The sequence below is a fragment of the Myxocyprinus asiaticus genome, chromosome 6 (assembly GCF_019703515.2).
Source record: "Myxocyprinus asiaticus isolate MX2 ecotype Aquarium Trade chromosome 6, UBuf_Myxa_2, whole genome shotgun sequence".
Taxonomy (NCBI): domain Eukaryota; kingdom Metazoa; phylum Chordata; class Actinopteri; order Cypriniformes; family Catostomidae; genus Myxocyprinus; species Myxocyprinus asiaticus.
The window spans coordinates 39,830,848-39,854,348 of record NC_059349.1 but is presented as its reverse complement, the minus strand read 5'-3'; the positions used below and the strand labels follow the sequence as shown (position 1 = coordinate 39,854,348).

Genomic DNA, 23,501 nt, shown 5'->3' with positions numbered 1-23,501 from the left:
AATCAGATATTGCAACTTCTCTCATTAACTTCAGTAAACTCGCCAAAAAGAGCTTGAGCGGATGTTAAGATTTTCAAAATCTGACTTACATTTCGATCTGTTCCTCATACAATTGCTACTTTGTGGCTTCAGAAGACTTGGAATATAACTCACAAGTCATATGGACTACTTTTTTGATACTTTAATGGTGCTTTTTTTTTTATTTTTTTTTATTAAGTGATCTCCTGTGTTTGTGTTTCCTGTTTTAAATGTTGGTTGTCTCCCAGGTGTGTCTTGTTAATTTGTCTAATTTTCCCGTCAGTCTGTGTATACATACCCCAGTGTTGACTCATGTTCCTTGTCAAGCTTTGTTTGTGTAATTGTGTTCCTTGTTATGCCTTGGTTATCATTAAACTCTTCATCTGGGTTCTAATCTAAACTTTTTGCAAGAACATCATTTTAATTCTAGTCCTAATTTACTTTAATTATCGAAAAGATATAAGCAGGGATTGAGTCTGATACCTCACCTCCGTCACATCCCTCACTCTCTTTTAATGGTGTGAGTGTGTGTGTGTGTGAAACAGATCTGGATGATTAATTGAGCTTTTGTGGCTCCAGACCCTGCCATTTCAAGTCTTCGGCTACTTTCAATGGTCTTAGAGTGACACACACACACACCGGCATTCTTATGCCACCTTTGCTTCAACCGTCTTCCATCTCACACACTCCCTCCAGAGTCTGTCGCACAGGGTCAGCCCCACCGAAACTGAGACTCAGTGGCCACAGTAATACTCACAGCTCAGCAGGGGACTGGTCTCCAAAGATTTCTGTTTGTGTGTGTGTGTGTGTGTGTGTGTGTGTGTGCACCATCACACTTGCACTGCTTTTATCATTGATTCTATTGCCCATTCTCCAAATGGACTTGGCGAAAACAACTCGACCAGCAGGCAGTAAACACTGTGCAAACCATTACAGAGGAGGAAAGGTTAAAGCCTTAGGCTCATTGTTTTGTTATTGCTGCATAATAAAAGCACAAAATAAATGCAGAGGCTGGATGTACACAGGCACACAATGCTGATGTTCTTTTAAAGGGATAGTTCGCAAAAAAAGTGAAAATAGACTATTGTTGTTTTCTTAACCTTACATCATTCCAAACCCGTATGATTTTGTTGATAAGATATTTAACAGAATGTCCAAACTGCTCTTTTCCAAATAATGAAAGTGGATGGGGACCAGGGGACCACGCACCATAAATGTAGTCCATATGACTCATGCACTATATTCCAAGTCTTCTGAAGCAATATGATGTGTGAGGAACAGACAGAAATTTAAGTCGTTATTCACTAAAAATATTGCTTCACAGCCATGGTAACCATTCAGTTTCATTGCATGGAATAGAGCAGCTTTGAAAATCTCTCCTTTTGTGTTCCACATAAGAAAGAATGTCACAGGGATTTTGGAACTATATGAGGGTGAGTAAATGATGACAGGACTTTCATTTTTGGGTGAATTATCGCTTTAAGGACATACATGAGGTAGTGGATGCCTTACCAGAATCCGATCTTCTGATTTGCCACTTTTGTTCTCCACCTTGATAGCTTTCACAAGCTTGATTGATGTTTTGTCGATATAACGTCTGATGCTCTCTGCAAAATAGAAAGACAATGCATTAACAGCCTGAGAAGCACTCTCACAGACGCACAAGGATATTCTCATTGCACACAGGGTTATAAAAAGACTGCATTACACCCATATGTTTTATTTTTACACCTTGACTTTACTTGTGTAGGAGGTCTCTCTGTGTGTGTTTACTGTATATCTAAAGAGAAAAGCAACACAGAAATAAAAAGCAGCTCAAGATGTCCTTCACAGCAAATGAATAAAATAAAAAAGAAACATAATACTTTTTGTTTGGCTTCACACTTGTATGACAACTCCGATCTAATTCCTAGAACAGGGGTCGGCAACCTTTTTGACATGGAGTGCCACTTTTTATTTTCCTGGTCAATAGCTGTGCCCTAAACACTATTAAAGTATGACGAGACTCGCACTGCGCGCGCAAGCCATTCGCACATCACATGCTGACTATTGAGCCCTTTTCGGTGAATCGCATCTGCAAAATCCTAGAACTTTATTTCCAGGTTTAATTTATATTTTGAATAGACTTAGATTTTTGAACCACACGATGTGGGTTTATGTTTTCTCTCTTAATCATTTAATGTAATTTTGAGTGGAATATGGTTTAAGGAGGGTGTACCTGTATGCTGGTTTGGAAATTTCAAGTATTAATAGTGGTGTTTTCCTTTATTATGTCACATGTTGTTCTAAAAGCAAAAAGAAACAAATGAAACACAGAATGTAGGTTGTCATCCGCGCAGCCTGACCGAAGCAAAGTGGGTGCGTTTACTCGCGTGATTAATCGAAAGTGAAGCGCTGTCGTCTCGTGATGCACAAATGGTTTGCACACACTGCACGAGTCTGTTGGGTATACTGCAGTCTCATCACATTTTAACTTTTTGTTTGGCCTCCCATTCAGTTCATGAAAACATGCTGTGTGATCATGAGGAAGGATTACATTAAGATGTAGATTGGAAAGCAGGTGTGGAATTTATATAAATAAAATAGTCTACTTCTCTCTCGCCATTGCTGGTGTGCCAGTGATTACCCCTCTGCATGCCAATGCTGGCACGTGTGCCATAGGTTTCCGAACCCTGTCCTAGAATATGCCTTTTACCCTTTTTCCAAGAAAGTACAAGACAAGGAAGAGAAATACAGAGGGAGAAGAGAGAAGGAGACAGACCCCTTTCACACAGAGATCCCTGAAAGAATCCCGGAAAAGTCGTTCCAGCAACTGTTGCAAGATTTTGTTAATTTACACTGCCCAGACTTCACCGTAATCTGTGCTCACATTTCAAATCCCATAAAGACCAAAGTGTATATTAAAAATCCCACTTCTCAAAAAGAGTAGGGGTGTAACCCCGGTGTCCTGGCCAAAGTCCCCCCATTGGCCCTTATCAATCATGGCTTCCTAATAATCCCCATCCATTAATTGGCTGTATCACTCAACTCTCTCCTCTCCACCAATAGCTGGTCTGTGGTGAGCGTACTGTCGCACTATGGCTGCCGTCGCATCATCCAGGTGGATGTTGCACATTGGTGGTGGTTGAGGAGAATCCCCTTGTTCACTGTGTAAAGCGCTTTGAGTGTAGTGTCAGAAAAGCGCTATATAAATGTAACGTTCATTCATTTATTCATATGCCATTATAATGGATGCTACACCCCTGAATGTAGCCCTAGAACTTATTAAATGAAAACAAGTATGACGGATAAAAATAGATCCTGAGGTAAATTTATCAACTCTATGCACAAACATCCCCAATAATTTCATTTTAGCACAAAACATCACTAAAACGTGCACACCCATGACAAAAAGCTCAAGTGACCATGAATGCAAACCAGATTTATTCACAGGCTGTGCATATTATCTGACTAACACGAACAGCATTACAAGACTAATCAAAACGAAAGACTCTCAATATTTTGGAGTTATTGTAATCTAACACTAACCAGTGCATCAACAACACCTCAAAGCAATGGCATACAATTCATTGAAATGATGAGCGCTTTAACTAATCCAACCATCAACACATTAGCATTAAATGAGCTTTTAAAATTTAATTTAATGTGTGTACTAAGCATATCTACTGTTGTCTTGTATAATGAATATGAAACAAGTTTAAGATGCAGAAAATATTTTATTTAAAAAAAAAAAAATGTATGATTATGCCATGCATTTTGCACAATAACGCCACATCCAGTGGGGTCAAGCCCCACCTGTCCCTAATGTTGAGATGCCACTGCTGTTGTGCTGCACTTAAAGTCCTAGTGAAATGTCGGAACGACTTGTCCTATTTTTAACAATAGCCAATAGGCTTTAGTTTACAGCCACACACACACACTCACCCCTTTCCACCATGCTGCTCATATCAGTGCCGCATAGTGGGTAAATTTAAGAAGCGATCTCAATTTCCAAAGATTTGAGAATCAAACAATGATCTGACTGACAACATTAATACATAACCAGCCCACAAACCCACACAGCACATTTTTGCTTACGACGAGGCTAGAGCCGTTGTGCAAGAATGAGAAACAAGCGAGTAAAAGATATATATATATATATTAGTCATGTTTTGAATCACAATACACTAAGCATAAAGAATAAAGAACACTTACTTGAACTGTACATCCTCAGGCTGCACAAAAAATATAAATACATTCCAGCAAGCTTCCTAGTGTCAAGCTCCCGTGTTAGTGTGTCCAATTCAGAACTGATCATCCCTATGCCCTATTCCCTTCTATGACAATTACCTTCCACTGTGAGAGCTTCAGACAGCTGAAAGGTGATAACGGTCAATCAGATCTCACTTTTTAAGCAATTTCTTATTGGAAATTCTGTTTGGAACGACCCTACAGCATTGATTGTGCTCCCTTCGAAGTGTCCTGCGAAGGCATGATCAGCGCCAGTTAGAACACAGCCAGATGCGCTGAACAGTTGTAGAGGGAGGGTGTGCTCTCATTCTAAAAAACACTTGATTGGACAAGGTTTTTTCAACCTCTATGTGATGTCATAAATGTTCCTGAGTCTTTTTAGCTGGAAGAGAGAGACTGCAGATTTTAAATGCTTATATCTTCTAAAAACTATGTTTTATCGGTGTTTACAAGTACACTAGCATATAGATGGCTCTATTTTAAGAATGCTATGCATTAAAGGGTTAGTTCACCCCAAAGTGAAAATTCTCTCATTATTTACTTACCCTCATGCCATTCCAGATGTGTATGACTTTCTTTCTTCAGCAGAGCACAAACAAAGATTTTTAGAAGAATATCTCAGCTCTGTAGTTCCATACAATATAAGTGAATGGTGATCAGCACTTTAAACCTCCAAAAAGCACAGATAATTGTAGTAAAAGTGATCCATACAGATCCAACAGATCAATATTTAAGTCCTTTTCACCATTATTATTTACTTCTGGCCGCTCTTCAATGCACGTACACGAGGGGACTCAGTTTACATTGCTTCTCGCGTGACGTAAGCAAGTTGCCATGTTTACACAAGAACACTCGTGATTCAACCGGGAGTGCAGTTTGATTTATTTACAAGAGAACACTGTCCACAAGTTTCATTGATTTTGCTTTCATTTGAACACGCCAAGTGCTTACGTCACGCGAGAGGCAGCGTGAACTGAGTGCCCTCGTGGACACGCTTTGGAGCGTGACCGGTAGTAAACAATAATGGTAAAAAGGACTTAAATATTGATCTGTTTCGCACCCAAATTGATCTTTTTGCTAATTTAACAAATTTAACCACTGGAGTCGTATGGATTGCTTTTATTACGATTGTCTGTGCTTTTTGGAACTTGAAAGTGCTGATCACCATCCACTTGCATTGCATGGACCTACAGAGCTGAGATATTCTTCTAAAAATCTTAGTTTGTGTTCTGCCAAAGAAAGAAAGTCATACATATCTGGGATGGCATGAGGGTGACTAAATGATGAGAGAATTTTCATTTTTGGGTGAACTAACCCTTTAAGCGCAGCAATATGTCATACACACAAAGTCAGTGGGCATGGCCATGAAGTTTTGATATTTTCGTTCAAGCATGCTTTAAGCCTAGGCGCAAGTGGTTTGGTGAAACTGCAAGTGCAAAGCACTAATGGGCTGGGTCAAGTGCAATTTAATGCAGAGGTTTTTCTCTGGTTATTGCACCATCTGCTTACAATTATATATTCCATTGCCTGTCAAGCAATGTTGATATAAATGAAGACAGCCTATTCATAGGAATTTGGTAGTGTAAATAGGCTGTATGTAATGCTTTAGAATAATATGTACCATTTGTGTCTTAAGTTCTTTTGCGCAATAACAATGTCCTTGCTGTGAACTCTCTGCCGTTTTGTCTGCCATCGTTCCAGTGCTATGGTGTTTAGCAGTAAAATACTACAGAGGATGTATGAATTTCCTCCTGCCTCCAGACCGTGATGTATGTGTTCTTTATCGCCCTGTCTTACATGTGGTCTTGACAGTGTTACTGTCTTGAAACTTTGCTACTCTGCCATTGTCAAGTCATTTTTATTTGAATAGAGCTTTTCACAACACACATCATTGCAAAGCAGCTTTACAGGAAACCATGCATTATCAAAAACAAAAAATGAAACTGTAATATCTATAAAGTCTTAGTGTGATCATTGTGTAGTTTGATTAAATATGATTGTAAATTGTGTATAAAAATTAAATAATTAAATAATAATTGTATTAAAACCCCTGTGAGCAAGCTGAAGGCGACTGTGGCAAGGAACACAACTCCATAAGATGGAGTAAAATAACCTTGGGAGAAACCAGGCTCACTGTGGGGCCAGTTCACCTCTGGCTAAACAACATGAATATAATGCCAATATTAGTTATTTGTGTGAAGTGCAAGTCATGATTTTAAATTTGTAAATTAAGCAAGCGTTAAAGTCCAGTGTTTTTATTTATTTATTTTCTTTTTTCTTTTTATGATTTTTTTTAATTAACTTTAAGATTAATGACTAATGTCTTTGAAGTCCATCCTGGATTAACTGCAGAGGTTCACATAGATGCATTGTCCTTTGTTAGTTTTGTTGGCAATTAAATGATAGTCTATGTATTCCATTTCAAGAGTGTAGTCCATCAATAGACAAAGGTGAGGTGCATCGCAGTTCAACCGGCAGGTCATTTCAGTGAGGTTCAGTGGGGTCCATCCTAAGTCCAAGTTTCAGGCAGTGGCATATGAAGTATCTTAAAGTTGGAGTTGGCATCAGTTCATCCTCTGAAGTCAACAGACTGAAGTTATGTCTGGCTGGCACTGGCTGTAGTTTGTCGTCATCTCTCAGTGACACGTAGCATTGTTCATTGTTTTTAATGTATATTTGTTATGCCTAAATATTTCTCTGTTTAATGTTTTATGTTTAATTTCTGTACAGCGTTCTTGAGCTTTGGAAAGGTGCTATACAAAATAAACTAATTTTTATTATTATTATTATTACAGATCTGCTGACACACATCATGGTTTTAAAAGTGATTTGATTGCTCTTTAATATTATCTGCTAGGGGAATCCCCAAACTGCAAATGCAGGAACTGATTTTAGACTTTGTGCCGAGAATAGACGTGCTTCTTAAACATCTTAGCGCAATAACCTGTTTCTCAGGAAAATAGCAAACTGTGCTTTGCGCCACTTCATTAACACACCCACAGATAGTGCAAACACTCATCCACCCATGCCCACTTGCATTTTGCGCTGGCACAAAAATTGTGCTTAGAATTAGCACTCTAATGAAAATTGGATATGGCGTAGCTGTCAAGTTTGAAAGAAAGCACAAACATAACATTAGTCTACCCAAAAACCTAAGTCATTACAAATCTTGTAAAAGTGTACTGTATCTGGTAGTGCTGTCAAAAGTACCAGTACTTCGGTACCAAGTCGGTACTAAAATAAAAAAAGATGTAATGATACCAGTGTTTCTGCAGTACCGAGCACCGACTCAACCGGTACCAGAGCACAATATGACTAAATTACGACAGCTTTAAAATGCTCACGGACTTAATTTGAACGCATGCTCTGTTACTCCTTTTACACTGAAATGGACAATTAATCCAAGTGAAGTGTCCTAGTGTGATTTATTAAACCGCTGAAGGCTGCAATCTTACTGTGGAAGAGATGCGTACTTTAAATGAATGTATAAATCCGACTGTTCATACTCTGGAAACTCCACAGACATTGAGAATAATTCACGTTGTTTGAGATGACAAAGCAGAACACCAATCCACTGTGAACCACACAGCACATGTAAACTATATATTTATATAATTAAATCACAGCATTTGCGCTTTAATCTTAACTCAACTTTAGTTATATAGCATTAAAACAACAGAGTTGACTAAAGTGCTTCACAGTAATACAATTTAAAACATAACATTTAAAAATGACCATATACACAAACACCAGTAATCAAAAATACAAACACTTCAAAACTGTGTTCTACATTTTATTTGACTTAAAGGCCAGTGTAAAGAGATGAGATTTCAGACGTGACTTAAGTCTTCAATGATCACACTGGGCCATGTTGCGAACTGTTTATCCGGATAAGTGAAGCTTCCGGCAAAAAACACATCATAATAAAAGCACGATTCAAAATAAAAGCTACATGCTTGAAATTGAAGAAATTCAAGAAAAATGTAATCCAAATATATTATAACTGTATATTAAAATGTAATATTCTCAATAATAATAATAATAATAAAAATAATAGTAATAATTTATTACAAGCAAGACAGCTGTTGAATAAAAGTTTGGCAAAAAATACAATGACATGTTAAAAAGTTATATTTTTACTTATTAAAAGTTTTAAGAATTAATTGATAGACACCATTTTGATGATTAAATTAAACTTTACAACACGTTCTGGAAAATAATAATAATTATTACAATAATTATTAAATTATAAAAAAAAATAACTAAACTTATGTGTTCAATAGCACATTATCAAATTAGCATATTTTTGCTGTGGTATCGAAATTGGTATCGAGAACCATGAAATTTCACTGGTATCAGCTACTGAAATTTTAGTACCGTGACAACACTAGTATCTGGTTGTGTTTCTTATATAAGGGGGTCTATAATTTATTAGCCTATAGCTATACCAAGTGTATTTTCACTTATATTAATCCTTGCCTATTCCATGGGATGATGATCACAGAGATGGTACATAAGGTTTGGAATGTTCTCGGCATGAGACAACACTTTTCTCGACACAATTTACAAAATGGGTACCCATCATTACCATTTTAAATACCCAAGGTATTTCTACATCGCAGACATTAACCACACCATACGAGAGGGGGAAACAGAGGTTCAGGCTCCTTCATTCGGTGTGCCGCACAGTCTGACTGAAAAAGAGGAATTTATTTCTTTGATCATGTCAGGTTTGTAATGCTGTAAGCTGTGGCTGAATCCTCACTTTATAATCACACAATGCTGTAAATTAAAAACAGTATGACAGCCATATGTTTTTAAAAGGGGGTTACACAGTGAAACTGATACATCTCTAGTCTGCATACAAGCTTTCTCCTTCACGTGATAAATGTGACATCACTACGTCTCCCTTCACGTCATCTGCTCTGCCTTTGTTCAAACAGACACGTTCTGGCGTATACCGGCAATGTCCCGGGAAAGAAAAAACATTCTGGCATTTCGGCTCTGGCTTGCGTTCACACAGAAGGCTCCTCGGCAGTTATCCCGGAATCAAAGCCCAGTGTGAATGCAGCTTAGAGAGAGAGGATCAGAGTGAGCCCAACAGTTGCAATCAAGTTTAATCTGTGTAAGACCCAATCACGGAATCCAGGGCTTTCCGACTGACACTAAACACAGCAATGGGCCAAACTAGAGCATATGTTTCATTACAGCAAGTCACTGAGGGATAAATAAATGGGTAAATGTGGTAGGAATATGTAAATATGGACAAAGAAAGAGAGAGAAAGGGGAGGAGATCAGATGAAAGAAGTGCTGACAGAGAGTGATCAGGGAGAGAGAGAGAGAGACCTAGACCATGCATTTGAGACTTTGCCAAACTCCCCGTCTTATTAGGGGAATGAATCCACCCACCACAGTATGAAGGGCAGAGAGTGATCTGGCCTGCCCTTGTGTGAAAAGTGACATTATCAGAATTCACCTATATACTATGCGTTGAGAAAAGTGTATATTTTTATGTGCTATGACTGATCACGTTTCCTTTAAAGGAATAGACCCAAAAAATAATAATTTACCCACCCTCATGCCATTCCAAGCTGTATGACTTTCATTCTTATATGGAGGACAAAATGAACATTTTTAATCAGTGGCATTTTCTCAGAGGCAAGGGAGGCCCAAAAAATTTGGATGAGAAAAATAATCATCTGTCCATAAAATAAAAAATTAATATGAAATGTGAGCTCGAATTATGTGTATAGCAATCACATTTCTAAAATTACACAGTCCAACAGCGATACCAGCGGATACAATTTCAGAGAGAGGCAGCTTCTCTCTAGCTTCCTTTAAAGGGTTAGTTCACCCAAAAATGACATTTCTCTCATGATTTACTTACCTTTAAGCCATCCCAGATGTCTATGACTTTCCTTCTTCAGCAGACCCGAAGTGAAGATTTTTATTAGCACATTTCAGCTCTTTTTGTCCATACAATGCAAGTAAACAGGTGCCATTAGACTGCTGGCTATTTGACGATCCAAAAGGCATATTTAGGCAGCATAAAAGTAATCCACATGACTCCAGTCGATCAATTAATGTCTTCTGAAGAAAACCAATAGGTTGGTGTAAGAAACAAATAGATAATTTTTTTTTTTTTTTTACTTTAAATCATTGCTTCCAGCCAGCGCTGTAATTCTGTTTGAAATGACCTAACTCTCACATGACGTTCATTCCTCTGTTGTATACAAAGCGCGCTCTTCAGACTTCTCACGTGAATGCGCATTAATTGATCAACTGGAGTCATGTGGATTACTTTTATGCTGCCTAAATATGCCTTTTGGACCATCAAATAGCCAGCAGTCCAGGATTTTCATTTTTGGGTGAACTAACCCTTTAACCTTTTGTGATCTCATTGAACTCCTAAAGCGTGGCGTGAATGTGAGTGGGGTTAGCGTGGAATATAAGCAAAAAGTCACATGAGAGGAGGCAGTGTCTCCACTTTGATTTGATTGGTCATTACCCTGTCATTCTTTCGTCAACGCAATAATACCCAGCCCGCCTATCATGTTCGCAGCAGATCCATAGATCATCCTAAATGGAACAAACCGGTGGAAGTGGACTGACTACTTACAGAGTAAACAACTAATTGACACAGACAACAGCACTTCTGGTCAAGTCAGAATCAAAATTAACTTCAAATAGAACATAAAATGATCTGTGAATGACTCGGTTTTAGTGAGCACTTCTGTTAATTTAAAGGCACACCTTCATGCCATCATGACACCTGTGGTGCTTCCCGAGGAGTAAATGTTGACTATTAAAAATATTAGCTGAACAACAATTAATAGTTGTAGATACATTAAATATGCTTGTTGATGTATAATTGTAAGTATTGTAAGTATGTAAAACTTAAAAAAAAAAAACATTTATTTGACCTGGTTTAATAAATAGTCTGTTAATATGGGCATACAAAACATTATAGTACTGCTTGTTAATAGTGTAAGTTAAAAAATAATTGTTATATCCCTTCCCATACAGAAATCTGACATATGTCCATGAACATTTAAATTATGGTTGATATATTTGGTCATACATATTCAAATTCTACTTTGATTTGGATTTAGATTTTGAAATGTACACTCACTAAGCACTTTATTAGGAACACCTGTACACCTACTTATTCATGTGATTATCTAATCAGCCAATTGTGTGGCAGCAGTGCAATGAATAAAATCATGCAGATACGGGTCAGGAGCTTCAGTTAATGTACACATCAACCATCAGAATGGGGAAAAAATGTTATATCAGTGATTTCGACCATGGCATGATTGTTGGTGCCAGACGGGCTGGTTTGAGTATTTCTGTAACTGCTGATCTCCTGGGATTTTCACGCACAACAGTCTCTAGAGTTTACTCAGAATGGTGCCATAAACAAAAACATCCATTGAGCGCCTTGTTGATGAAGAGGTCAACAGAGAATGGCCTGACTGGTTCAAGCTGACAGAAAGGCTACAGTAACTCAAATAACCACTCTGTACAATTGTAGTGAGCAGAATAACATCTCCGAATGCACAACATGTCGAACCTTGAGGCGGATGGGCTACAACAGCAGAAGACCAAGTCTTGAAACTATGTAAACATCAAATGGAACTGAAATATGAATTTACAGTACATTGGACTAAAAAAAATAAATAAAAAATAAAAAACCCTGAGGCACTCTGCCTCCTCATTTCAAAAGTCCACCACACGGCACTGTTTTTAATGAATATATTGGTATGTCTTTTTTAATACAATTGCAGTTTATAGTAACTCGCTTTAAAGCTTAAACAAGGTCCCAAAAGTGTCATAAAAGTAGCCCACGTGACTCGTCAGTTTCCAAGACTTTTGTAGGGATATGACTTTGGTTATGGAAAGAAACAACCAGAAATTTAAGTCAAATTCAAGATAAGTAAAAAGAAAATCTTGATGTCCATTGTGCATCTCTCATAGCGCTCATGGTTGTTTCTCACCAAAACATATTATATACTGTACTTTCATTAGACTTGGAATATGACACACACATACTTCAGCTTCCTTTTTAAGCTTTAAAGTCTCTTTGAAGTGTCAGTGCCATTGTACTGAAAAGACAGACCAGGATTAAAAAAATATCCATATGTGTTCCGCATAAAGTCAAATAATTCTGAGCTGTGATTAAGAATTTTTAAAAGTACAAATATTCCATTTATTGTCTCAGTTCATGTCAGGTCATAACTGCATGTATAATAATTAAACAAGAACTGGGAAAATGTTTAAAATAGTTTTAAATTAAGTACAGCATGCACACTGCAGGTCACTATAGTCACTGTGGCTTGTCATGTCAACATCCCATGTAGCCTACTGTACGTCTTTGTCATGCAAATAAACCACACTAAATTGGAATTGAAAGAGCAAGAGACAGGGGGAGAGATCAAGTGGAGAGACAGGGCACAGGACACTAAATACTAGGTTGCTAATAGGGATTAATTACCAAAGGAAGATAATAATGTGTGAGGGTAATTACTTGTGAGAGCGCTCCAAATGTCAAACTGCAACTGTGCTCCGTGTGTCATTGAATGTGTCAGTAAAGTGTGAGGATGCATCACCGTGTGCAAAGATGACGGCCTCTATGATGAGTGTGCGTAGTGTGTGTGTGTGTGTTCATTTGTGTTCAATAAGCCCTGAGGACACACATCACGAAGTATTTCAGCCTCTCTGTGAACTTGCGTCAGCAGCAGTGATACGCATATGAGCAAAGAACTGAAAGTAACTCATTCTGGAGACACATCATAGGGAAGACAGTCTCTCTCTCTCTCTCTCTCACACACACACACACACACACACACACACACACACACGCTTACATACACAACTACATACAGTACACACAAGCGCGCAAACACCGCAGAAAACGCAAACGCGCGCGATCGCGCGAATTGAATAAAATAGCTATAAGCACACATTCCTTCCGCATTAAATAACACTATTTACATCTTCACAAATTTGCCACCCTATCAAACATTCAGCCCTTGTGCTTATTTCAAACCACTAAACAAAATGCACCGGCCGCGAGCGCGAGAGACCATAACAAATCCCCTGGCGCGCGTGTCGCATGTCTGATACGAATAGAAAAAAAGACTCAAGAGCTATTGGGTTTAACTGTAATCACCTGTCATTTCCCGGCTCACGGGGAGAAAACCAGCCGCGACGGTGTCTTTCGATGCCATGACGTCCAGCGCCGCTCTCTCTCCTCTCCTTTCTCTTTATCAAGCAGGAGCAGCTATTCAGTAATGCACTCACTTTCTCTCTCCCTTGGCCAATGCCTATAAACATAAAGTATCATACCGAAGAGAGCCAACGACGGGAGGAGGAGGAGGAGGGCATGTGAGAGGAGTTCACACACAACTGTGCATATATCAATGTAAACTACTGAATTAATTATTAAAAGACAAGGCAAAAACTGTATAACATCATAGATAGATGGATAGATAGATGGATGCTATGGTACATGAATATGGTAATCATTCAGTAAAGTACCATGGAAAATAGGACAGCGTTAATTATCACTGAATTAGTATTGAATTAGTGTAATTTGTGGCTTTACAGTTTTTGGTCTATATGGTGACTCAAGTGATTAAAACTGGTATTTATAGAGACATGTCTCAGTGTCCTTGACGGCGAGCGAAAACGTTCATAATAGGTTATTTTATAATCCCGTCACTCAAAAGGATGGTACAGGCAACAAATGATGTTTGTGATTGGACAGAACTGTAAATGGGTTCCCGGAGGACAAAGGCAAGTGGTACCACTCACTCTTTCTATACTATTCTCTATTAGTGCCTATCCTTCCATCTACACACATTTACCATGTTTCTCTCTTGCTCTGTTGAAACCGTGCCCTACACTTACCCGTGGGCTGCCTCTGTTTGTAGAAGGGTGGATGGCAGGGGGAAGGGCAGGAGACCAGTGGCTTAGGTGTTGTCCTCTCTACTGTCCCTCAGGGGGCCAAATATCTCCTCAGTGAATGTGTGTGTGTGATATTTTTTTAGGTTACAAACTGGTAATTACAAGGGTATTATGCTATAAATGTGGTTTATGAGGACATTTCTAGTGTCCCCATAATTCAAATCGCTTAAACATACTTAACAATGTTTTTTTGAAAATGTAAAAATGCAGAAAGTGTTTTGTGAGGGTTAGGTTTAGGGGTAGGGTTGGGGGATAGAATCTATAGTTTGTACAGTATAAAAATAATTATGTCTATGGAGAGTCCTCATAAGGATAGCAGCTCTAACGTACGTGTGTGTGTGTGTGTGTGTGTGTGTGTGTGTGTGTGTGTGTGTGTGTGTGTGTGTGTGTGTGTGTGTGTGTTTTAAGAGAGTGAAAGAGACAGTGTAGGTCTAATTGTTGGGACCTTTTTGCTTGTGTTGCTCAAACATGTCATTGCGGTGAAAAAGATGCACCCTGACAGGAAGGAAGGAGTGGAGCATCAAGAAAGAGCACAATATACACAGACTGTGGGTAACAGGAATGGGATAGAGGAAGTTCTGTATGTGGATGTTGTCAAAGAATTAGACAGGGTGAAAAATCAGCAAAAGCGTAAAATAGAACTATCTAACTGTGAAAAGCAAGTTCCAATAGTTTATAAAACCAGATAAAATTATTCGATAATTACAATAATTCATACAATCCAAAAAAATATCAAATGTAAAAGCTCATTTTTATATAGCTTATTACCTGAGACCACATGGAATAATTGTCCTTTTAAAATATAATTTGTCACTCTGCAGGGCCATTTAAAATGAACTAGAAAAAATCCAAAAGTTTATAAAAAAAAATTGTGAATGAATTGAAAAGAAATGGTAACCAGTAACAGCAGCTAATTTATAATATTTCCCTTATACATGAATATACATTTTAATCAAAATATATATATAAAAAAATAAAAAAGTACCCAAATGTAAAATGTATGGGACTTTATTATTATTACTACTCAGAACAGATACAGTGTTTGACAAGTATTGTTAAATGTCCCTTAACTACAGACACATACTAAAAGGATTGCATTTAAGACTTATCTAGTGCTGCCACCAAGTGTATTCATGTGAAAACTGCATCCTTCCATTGATGCCTTATTGAGTGTTCAACAATGTTTTTATAAATCTATAAGGTATAAATGGAATTGAACTGAATTATTACAACAACAACAAATAATAATAATAATAATAATAATATATATATCAGTGAAGAGTTTTTATTTTATTATATATATATATATTCTTCCAAATGCTTGTCATGACATCATCATGTCTAAACTTTGCAACTTACTAAGAACTGTCAGAACTGTCAAAGTTAAATGCAGAAGAAGAAGATGTGTCATGCACATTTTTCACTTGATCACAAAGTCTCATAGGAATCTTTCCCTGCCAGTCCAAACCCAGGATAAACAGGCTCACTGAACAGCATTTGGGCCTTATAAATAAGATTCATGTCCAAAACAGCACTGTGGTCTAAATACACTCCTATCGTGGAGCAACTAGACTGATACTTAACTTCTTTCTTCAAATGAGGCCGTATAACAGCATAGTTCCCATGAGTATGGGTTCCTACCAAAGAGAGAACCCTGCTTTCCTTTCCTATAGATCCCTTGATAGGACACATCAATGCAGACCCAGCACCCACCGCCAAACTCCACCTCCCAATACTGTGGGGACCTTCTGAGACCCTCATTGCACAGAATCTGTGCCTTGCTTTCAAACCTCTCAGAGTGACGTAGATAGTCCTGAAGCAGGTGTGTGGCAGTCACCTGCCTGTCTTCTTTTGACAAGCGGAGGCTTAAATGTGCTGTGTTGGAATTAAAAGTGAGCTTAGATGCATTTGTGGTGAAAAGATGGACAGATACATTGATTCAACATTAGTACAACCAACGTTTGGGGGTGAGCTGCATTTCTTTTAACTTCCCAAACGGCAGACAAAGAACAAGGGCAATTAGAAACCAGGAAGCTTTTCCACGAGCTCAGCTCATTATTACTGAGAAAACTTACACCGTAAAAACTCCTCTCATGTCTGTGGTGGTGGTGATGTCGCAATCCCAGTGCTTTTCACTGTGAAAATAAATAGATGAGGTGAGCCAGATATGTTAACATGCACTAAAATAACCATTCTATACAGTGGAGTCCAAAAGTCTGAGACCACTTGAAAAATCTGGGATTCAAAAACTAATTCAAACTAGGAAATAAACAGAAGGTTATATACAGTGTAAAGTTTAACAAAGTTTAAGATTTTCTTTTTTTAATTTAAAGCAAGGAAATGTTATAACATAAAATAAAAAATACTGTAAATATTTAAGTGTGCATGACTGTAGCCCACTAATTATTATTTTTGTAATACATTTTTCACTTGTTAACTCTTGTACAAAAGGTCAGATTTTGTTGCTTTCACTGAAGCACAAAAGATACTCTGGAACATTCTCAAATCATGCTGTGATAACTTGGATCATCAGGCTTTGCACAAACTTGAGTGCATGTTTTCACTGAAGCAAAAGGGGTACATACTGTAGCTACCAAGAAATGAATATTTAATATGACATTTTAATGGAGATAATATGATTTGTAATGAAGAAAATAAGATAATTTAAGCAAAATATATATACTGTATAAAGCATAAGTAGCAGTAGTAAAGCAGAAACTTTTTCACAAGTATCTCCTCCTACTCCCCTCTGCCAGAGATTGTGAATAAACTCCACTGGCTGATTATGTTTTGCTTTTCTGTTAGCTCAAAGACTGCATCAGTGGCACACTCGAATGAACAATATGGATGCACAAGGAGGACGAAAGATTTCTTATACTCATTTAGGGTGGGCATAGACACAGTGCTCTGTAAGGTGTAGAAGACACTTTAAATGTAATTTAATGTGAGAGCCATGAACAGGACCAGATGGAATCTGCATACTTTTTCACCACCAAAATATTCATCCACTTGAAAACAAAGCTCCATACAATAAATTGGCAATAATGTAATTTGTTAAAGCTCCATTACACTTTTTACTGTCCGGTAGCTACTATCATGTGGGCAGGGCTGGGGAGTAACGGAACACATGTAACGGGATTACGTATTTAAAATACAAAATATAAGTAACTATATTCCATTACAGTTACGATATAAATAATTGGTAATTAGAATACAGTTACATTCAAAAAGTATTTTGATTACTGAAGAGATTACTTTGCATTTTATTGTCATTTGTTTCATTTAATATTTAGTCCTTTCAGATGGAAAACATTTATACATAAATGATGCGATCCAAAGTGCATTTGAACAGCAGTGAAACACTTTCTTATGATGTGTTACATTCATACGAGCAGACAGAGAAGTAAGTTTGAAGTAAGTTTGGAGCAAAGAAATGCACGTTACAGGCACGATCATATTATTTTATCAAGAAAATTCACGTTGGATCATAATTTCTTTTTTTCTAGTAAGATCTTTGATATTAGGGCAAAAATCGTATTTTTGATAATTTTTTTATTGTTTTCCTGTAAAAATATCTAAAAATCCTTAAAACAAGATCAATATGACTGATCTTGTTTTAGAAACAACACTGCGTAAGATATTTAGGTTTTTCAGAGAATGTGTTATAACGTGTATTTTGTCTTGCTGTACTGGCAGAGTTTTTATAGTCAAAACAAGTGAAAAAAAATCTACCAGTGCTGAAGAAGTAATCCAAAGTATTTAGAATACGTTACTGACCTTGAGTAATCTAACAGAATACGTTACAAATGACATTTTACAGCATGCATTCTGTAATCTGTAGTGGAATACATTTCAAAAGTAACCCTCCCAACCCTGCGTGTGGGGCAGAGAATCTGCTGCCCACCAGAATTCCACAATGGCCCTAATTTTTTTTTTTTCCAATATAAATCTTTAGTCAAATATGGAACTGCAACGAGCCCTAAGACAGACATTGGGGAAGAAATTTGTCTGCCCTGCTTGCCGCTAAACGTCATGTTAAGCCCAAGGTAACATGTAGTATTAATCCGAACTAGCAGTGTGTGACAGATTTCTAACATGGCAAGCAATACAGATGAACGTTTGTGTAACAAGAGTTTGTTTCAATTAAGAACCTCATAGACCTTATTCACAGTAGCGCCAGCTTTGATTTTTGAGGGGAACGAAAACAAGACTGTGAGGGATAGGCTTACCGTCTCTGCAATGGCATGCACTGTATAAAGATTTCAAAAAGCTCCTATTTCACATCCAATTTTCTACAAATCATGTTGTCTGGAGTATTTTGTCTTCTAAAAATTCTTGGAAAGCTATAAATTCTCCTCACTGCCCAGTAGGTGGCGACATGTGCGAAAAATTAAAATTGCCAAATTCACAAGAAGAAGAATGTGAAATTGGTAGTGGAGATTTATAGTAAAAAAGGACTTAAATATTGTTCTGTTTCTCTCTCACTCACCTATCACATCCTGAAGACATGGATTTAACCACTGGAGTCATATGGATTACTTTCATGCTGCCTTTATGAGATTTTTGGAGCCTAAAATGTCTGGTCACCATTCACATGCACTGAAAGGACCAATAGAGCTGAGATATTCTTCTAGAAACCTTTGTTTCTGTTCAGCAGAAGAAAGAAAGTCATACACATCTGCGATGGCATGAGGGTGAGTAAATGATGAGAACATTTTCATTTTTGGATGAACTATCCCTTTAACATTCTAAAAATAATATTTGATTTAGATTTTCATTTTAAGATAAGATATAAGATGATTCTTTATGTTCATTGTTGGTTAAATTAATGAATTCATATTCATTGTTTATTTCATTTTATTGGTTATGGAATACTGATATTATTATGTTTATTACCATTACTGGCAACTTATTTATTTTATTACTTTTATTGTTATTTTCTTGCTTTTTATCACTTTTTTTTGTTGTCTTTTGCAATATTGTATAAAAAAAAAAATCATCCTGGTTACTTGCGTAACCTCCGTTCCCTGATGGAGGGAACGAGACGTTGTGTCGATGTAGTGACACTAGGGGTCACTCTTAGGAGCCCGAAACACCTCTGGTCTTTGATAAAAGGCCAATGAAAATTGAAGAGTGGTATTTGCATACCACTCCCCCGAACATACGGGTATAAAAGGATCTGGTATGCAACCACTCATTCAAGTTTTGTGCTGAGGAGCCGAGACAAGGTCCCGGCCATTTCAGCGGGTAGTCCAGCATTGTGGCAGGAGGGACACAACGTCTCGTTCCCTCCATCAGGGAACAGAGGTTACACAAGTAACCAGGACATTCCCTATCTATCACTCACTCGATATTGTGTCGATGTAGTGACACTAGGGGTCCCTATATGAAACGCGACAACTGGCTGAACTGTGTTACGTGAACTGGCAGTGTGTGACGGGCAGACCACTGTGTGCCTCGTAGCCAGCACACCAGGCTGACACGTGACCTCCCCCAAAGCTGTTATGAGTGTCGAACAGCCCTTCGGGGACAAGTCGACTGCCCAAAAGATAGAGACAGGCTAGCCCAGTCGTGGCCTCTTATCCTCTTTTTTTTTTCTCAACCCCCCCCCCCCGACTGGCGCCACCAGATCTACGTCGGGGGGGGGGTGTCCCTCCCAAGGGGAAGACACCGCGGAGACCACACATCGACACAACGTTGAGTGAGTGACAGATAGGGAACTAAGTACTTTGCAAATTAAAGAGTTATAGCTCAGTCAATTTTAGAGTGCCACCTTGTGGCAGAATTATGCAAGGACACAAAGGTAAAACTTCCCTGCTATTATATATAACCTATAGCTTTCGGAACAAGAATCTGCCCCACCTATATCTTTGGTCCCAAGATGCTACTGGATGCAAGTATGGTAAAAATGTAATAAGCAAAGCTGAGAGTACTACACTCTTATTCTTATTGCATTGTCAAATTTGCCAATTTATTTAATAAATAAGCACTCGATGGATGGGGCATGTGTAGAAGTTTGTGAATGACAGGAGTTCCAATTCTGGTAAAAATCTGCAGAGTTCTGCGGCCATAGATTCTTATTGGGCCTAGCCATGGGGTCACTTTTACATGAACATGTTATAAAAGAAGCTAACCATATCATTGTTTCTGAAATATGCACATAACACATCTATTTCACTGTCATTTCCAATTACTATACCTCAAGGATTCGGACATCATTGTTTGTATGAGAGAGCAGCTCCAGGTGTTTTAGTTTAGCATTGATGTTCCTCAGATTATTGATGTCCTGCTCTAGTGTTTCTATGAATCCCTCCGCTTGCCTCACTGCAGCTTCTGTCTGACCTTGAATCAGCTCTGTCACTTTGCTTGGATTGTCCTTCAATGACTGGATCATCTCAGTGAATGTCCTCGCATTCTTCTCCAGTGCCTTCTGTGCTGAGGTCTAATAAATACAAAAAGAAGAGAGAGCAGAATGTCCTAAAATAAACAAAATAACTAACACTGTGTCATAAAAAATGAAGATAGTTATTGGAATCTTAAAAAGAAAGACGATTTAAAGGTGGCATAATTTCTGCGCCACTAACGTCACCAAACAAACTCCCCTTTTCCACTGGTTGACCAAACAGACCGCAACACCCCAAACTCACACAACTGGTCACTGTCACTGTATCTGTCTGGCTGGAATAATAATAAAAAAATAAAAAATAAATAAAAACATAGCAATGTTTTGATAGTGCCAACCAAACCACATTGTTTACATTTTAGTTTAAATGTACAACTTTTAAGAATGAATTTTTTTTCATTAGTCTACAATTTAAATCACATCTCTGACCTGTTTATCGGTCACTTCATTCTCCATTGCGATGACATCATGACCTTTGTGTTTATCAGTTATGCACAGATGACAGATGCAATGTTGTTCTGTACAGCAGAAGACCTCCAGCAGCTTGTTTTGATCAGGGCAGATTTTTTCCTGCAAATTTTCATTTTCCACAACCAGTCTGTGCCTCTTTCCGACATGCAGAGTGCTATTCAAGTCACAATGAATATCGCAGTATGAAGCCACACACTCCAGACAGGCCTGTTCAGCTTTGCGCTTCCTTCCGATGCACACATCACACTCCACATCTGTGGATCCACTTGAGTGAAGAGCTGGAACTGTTTCCTCCATGATTGTGGATGTGGTGTGACTGACAGTACCCCACTTTGTGAGTTTTGTTTCTTTGGAAGTATGGTTGCGTCACTGATATAAATGTGATATAAAAAATGTAATAGTGGGATGAAACAACTTAATGTAGGCCTTGCTTGCTATGCACAGTGATGGCAACAAGCCTGAAATAATATTAACATGAGCTTGAGTTTGATAATCAGTGTTATTTTAAGAATGTGTAATGTATTTGTTTACAGGTGCATCTCAATAAATTAGAATGTCGTGGAAAAGTTCATTTATTTCAGTAATTCAACTCTAATTGTGAAACTCGTGTATTAAATAAATTCAATGCACACAGACTGAAGTAGTTTAAGTCTTTGGTTCTTTTAATTGTGATGATTTTGGCTCACATTTAACAAAAACCCACCAATTCACTATCTCAAAAAATTAGAATATGGTGACATACCAATCAGCTAATCAACTCAAAACACCTGCAAAGGTTTCCTGAGCCTTCAAAATGGTCTCTCAGTTTGGTTCACTAGGCTGCACAATCATGGGGAAGACTGCTGATCTGACAGTTGTCCAGAAGACAATCATTGACACCCTTCACAAGGAGGGTAAGCCACAAACATTCATTGCCAAAGAAGCTGGCTGTTCACAGAGTGCTGTATCCAAGCATGTAAACAGAAAGTTGAGTGGAAGAAAAAGATGCACAACCAACCGAGAGAACTGCAGCCTTATGAGGATTGTCAAGCAAAATCGATTCAAGAATTTGGGTGAACTTCACAAGGAATGGACTGAGGCTGGTGTCAAGGCATCAACCACACACAGACATGTCAAGGAATTTGGCTACAGTTGTCATATTCCTCTTGTTAAGCCACTCCTGAACCACAGACAACATCAGAGGTGTCTTACCTGGGCTAAGGAGAAGAAAAACTGGACTGTTGCCCAGTGGTCCAAAGTCCTCTTTTCAGATGAGAGCAAGTTTTGTATTTCATTTGGAAACCAAGGTCCTAGAGTCTGGAGGAAGGGTGGAGAAGCTCATAGCCCAAGTTGCTTGAAGTCCAGTGTTAAGTTTCCACAGTCTGTGATGATTTGAGGTGCAATGTCATCTGCTGGTATTGGTCCATTGTGTTTTTTGAAAACCAAAGTCACTGCACCCGTTTACCAAGAAATTTTGGAGCACTTCATGCTTCCTTCTGCTGACCAGCTTTTTAAAGATGCTGATTTCATTTTCCAGCAGGATTTGGCACCTGCCCACACTGCCAAAAGCATCAAAAGTTGGTTAAATGACCATGGTGTTGGTGTGCTTGACTGGCCAGCAAACTCACCAGACAGGAACCCCATAGAGAATCTATGGGGTATTGTCAAGAGGAAAATGAGAAACAAGAGACCAAAAAATGCAGATGAGCTGAAGGCCACTGTCAAAGAAACCTGGGCTTCCATACCACCTCAGCAGTGCCACAAACTGATCACCTCCATGCCATGCCGAATTGAGGCAGTAATTAAAGCAAAAGGAGCCCCTACCAAGTATTGGGTACATATACAGTAAATGAACATACTTTCCAGAAGCCCAACAATTCACTAAAAATGTTTTTTTTTATTGGTCTTATGATGTATTCTAATTTTTTGAGATAGTGAATTGGTGGGTTTTTGTTAAATGTGAGCAAAATCATCACAATTAAAAGAACCAAAGACTTAAACTACTTCAGTCTGTGTGCATTGAATTTATTTAATACACGAGTTTCACAATTAGAGTTGAATTACTGAAATAAATGAACTTTTACACAACATTCTAATTTATTGAGATGCACCTGTAGTAATTAATTTAGTTAGGTTTTTGCTGTATTAGTTAATTTAGTTGTTTGCTTTAGCTGAATTGTCCTTGGGGTTAGCAACAATGGCTTACAGGTCTTCAAACAATGATTGTGTTGTAGCTTCACAATACCCATAAGCAAAGATATATTCCTGTTAATGTATTTTGTGTTTATAGCCTCTACTTGCACCTCTGATCCCTCCTTAGGACGGCCACTGACAATCACATGAGTAAATGACAGCTTGCGCTATTATCTTGAGTGAAACGTGCTCAAAGCAGTGTACAGCTGCCAATTCATTGGCTGCATCCGAAAACTGG

At 38.1% G+C, this 23,501-nt stretch overlaps 1 protein-coding gene across 3 annotated transcripts in view; it reads right to left on the bottom strand.

The window, feature by feature from the left end:
• Nucleotides 1-13,595, bottom strand: part of LOC127442319 (capping protein, Arp2/3 and myosin-I linker protein 3-like) — a 105,912-nt gene extending 92,317 nt beyond the window's left edge. For all 3 annotated transcript variants that reach the window (XM_051700244.1, XM_051700243.1, XM_051700245.1), the window contains exons 1-2: nt 13,421-13,595; nt 1,531-1,625 (exon numbers count right to left, since the gene is read on the bottom strand). In XM_051700244.1, the coding sequence (XP_051556204.1) occupies nt 1,531-1,625; nt 13,421-13,478 (153 nt within the window). In that variant the 5' untranslated portion in view covers nt 13,479-13,595. The remainder of the gene's footprint in view (nt 1-1,530; nt 1,626-13,420) is intronic.
• Nucleotides 13,596-23,501: the final 9,906 nt, after the last annotated feature.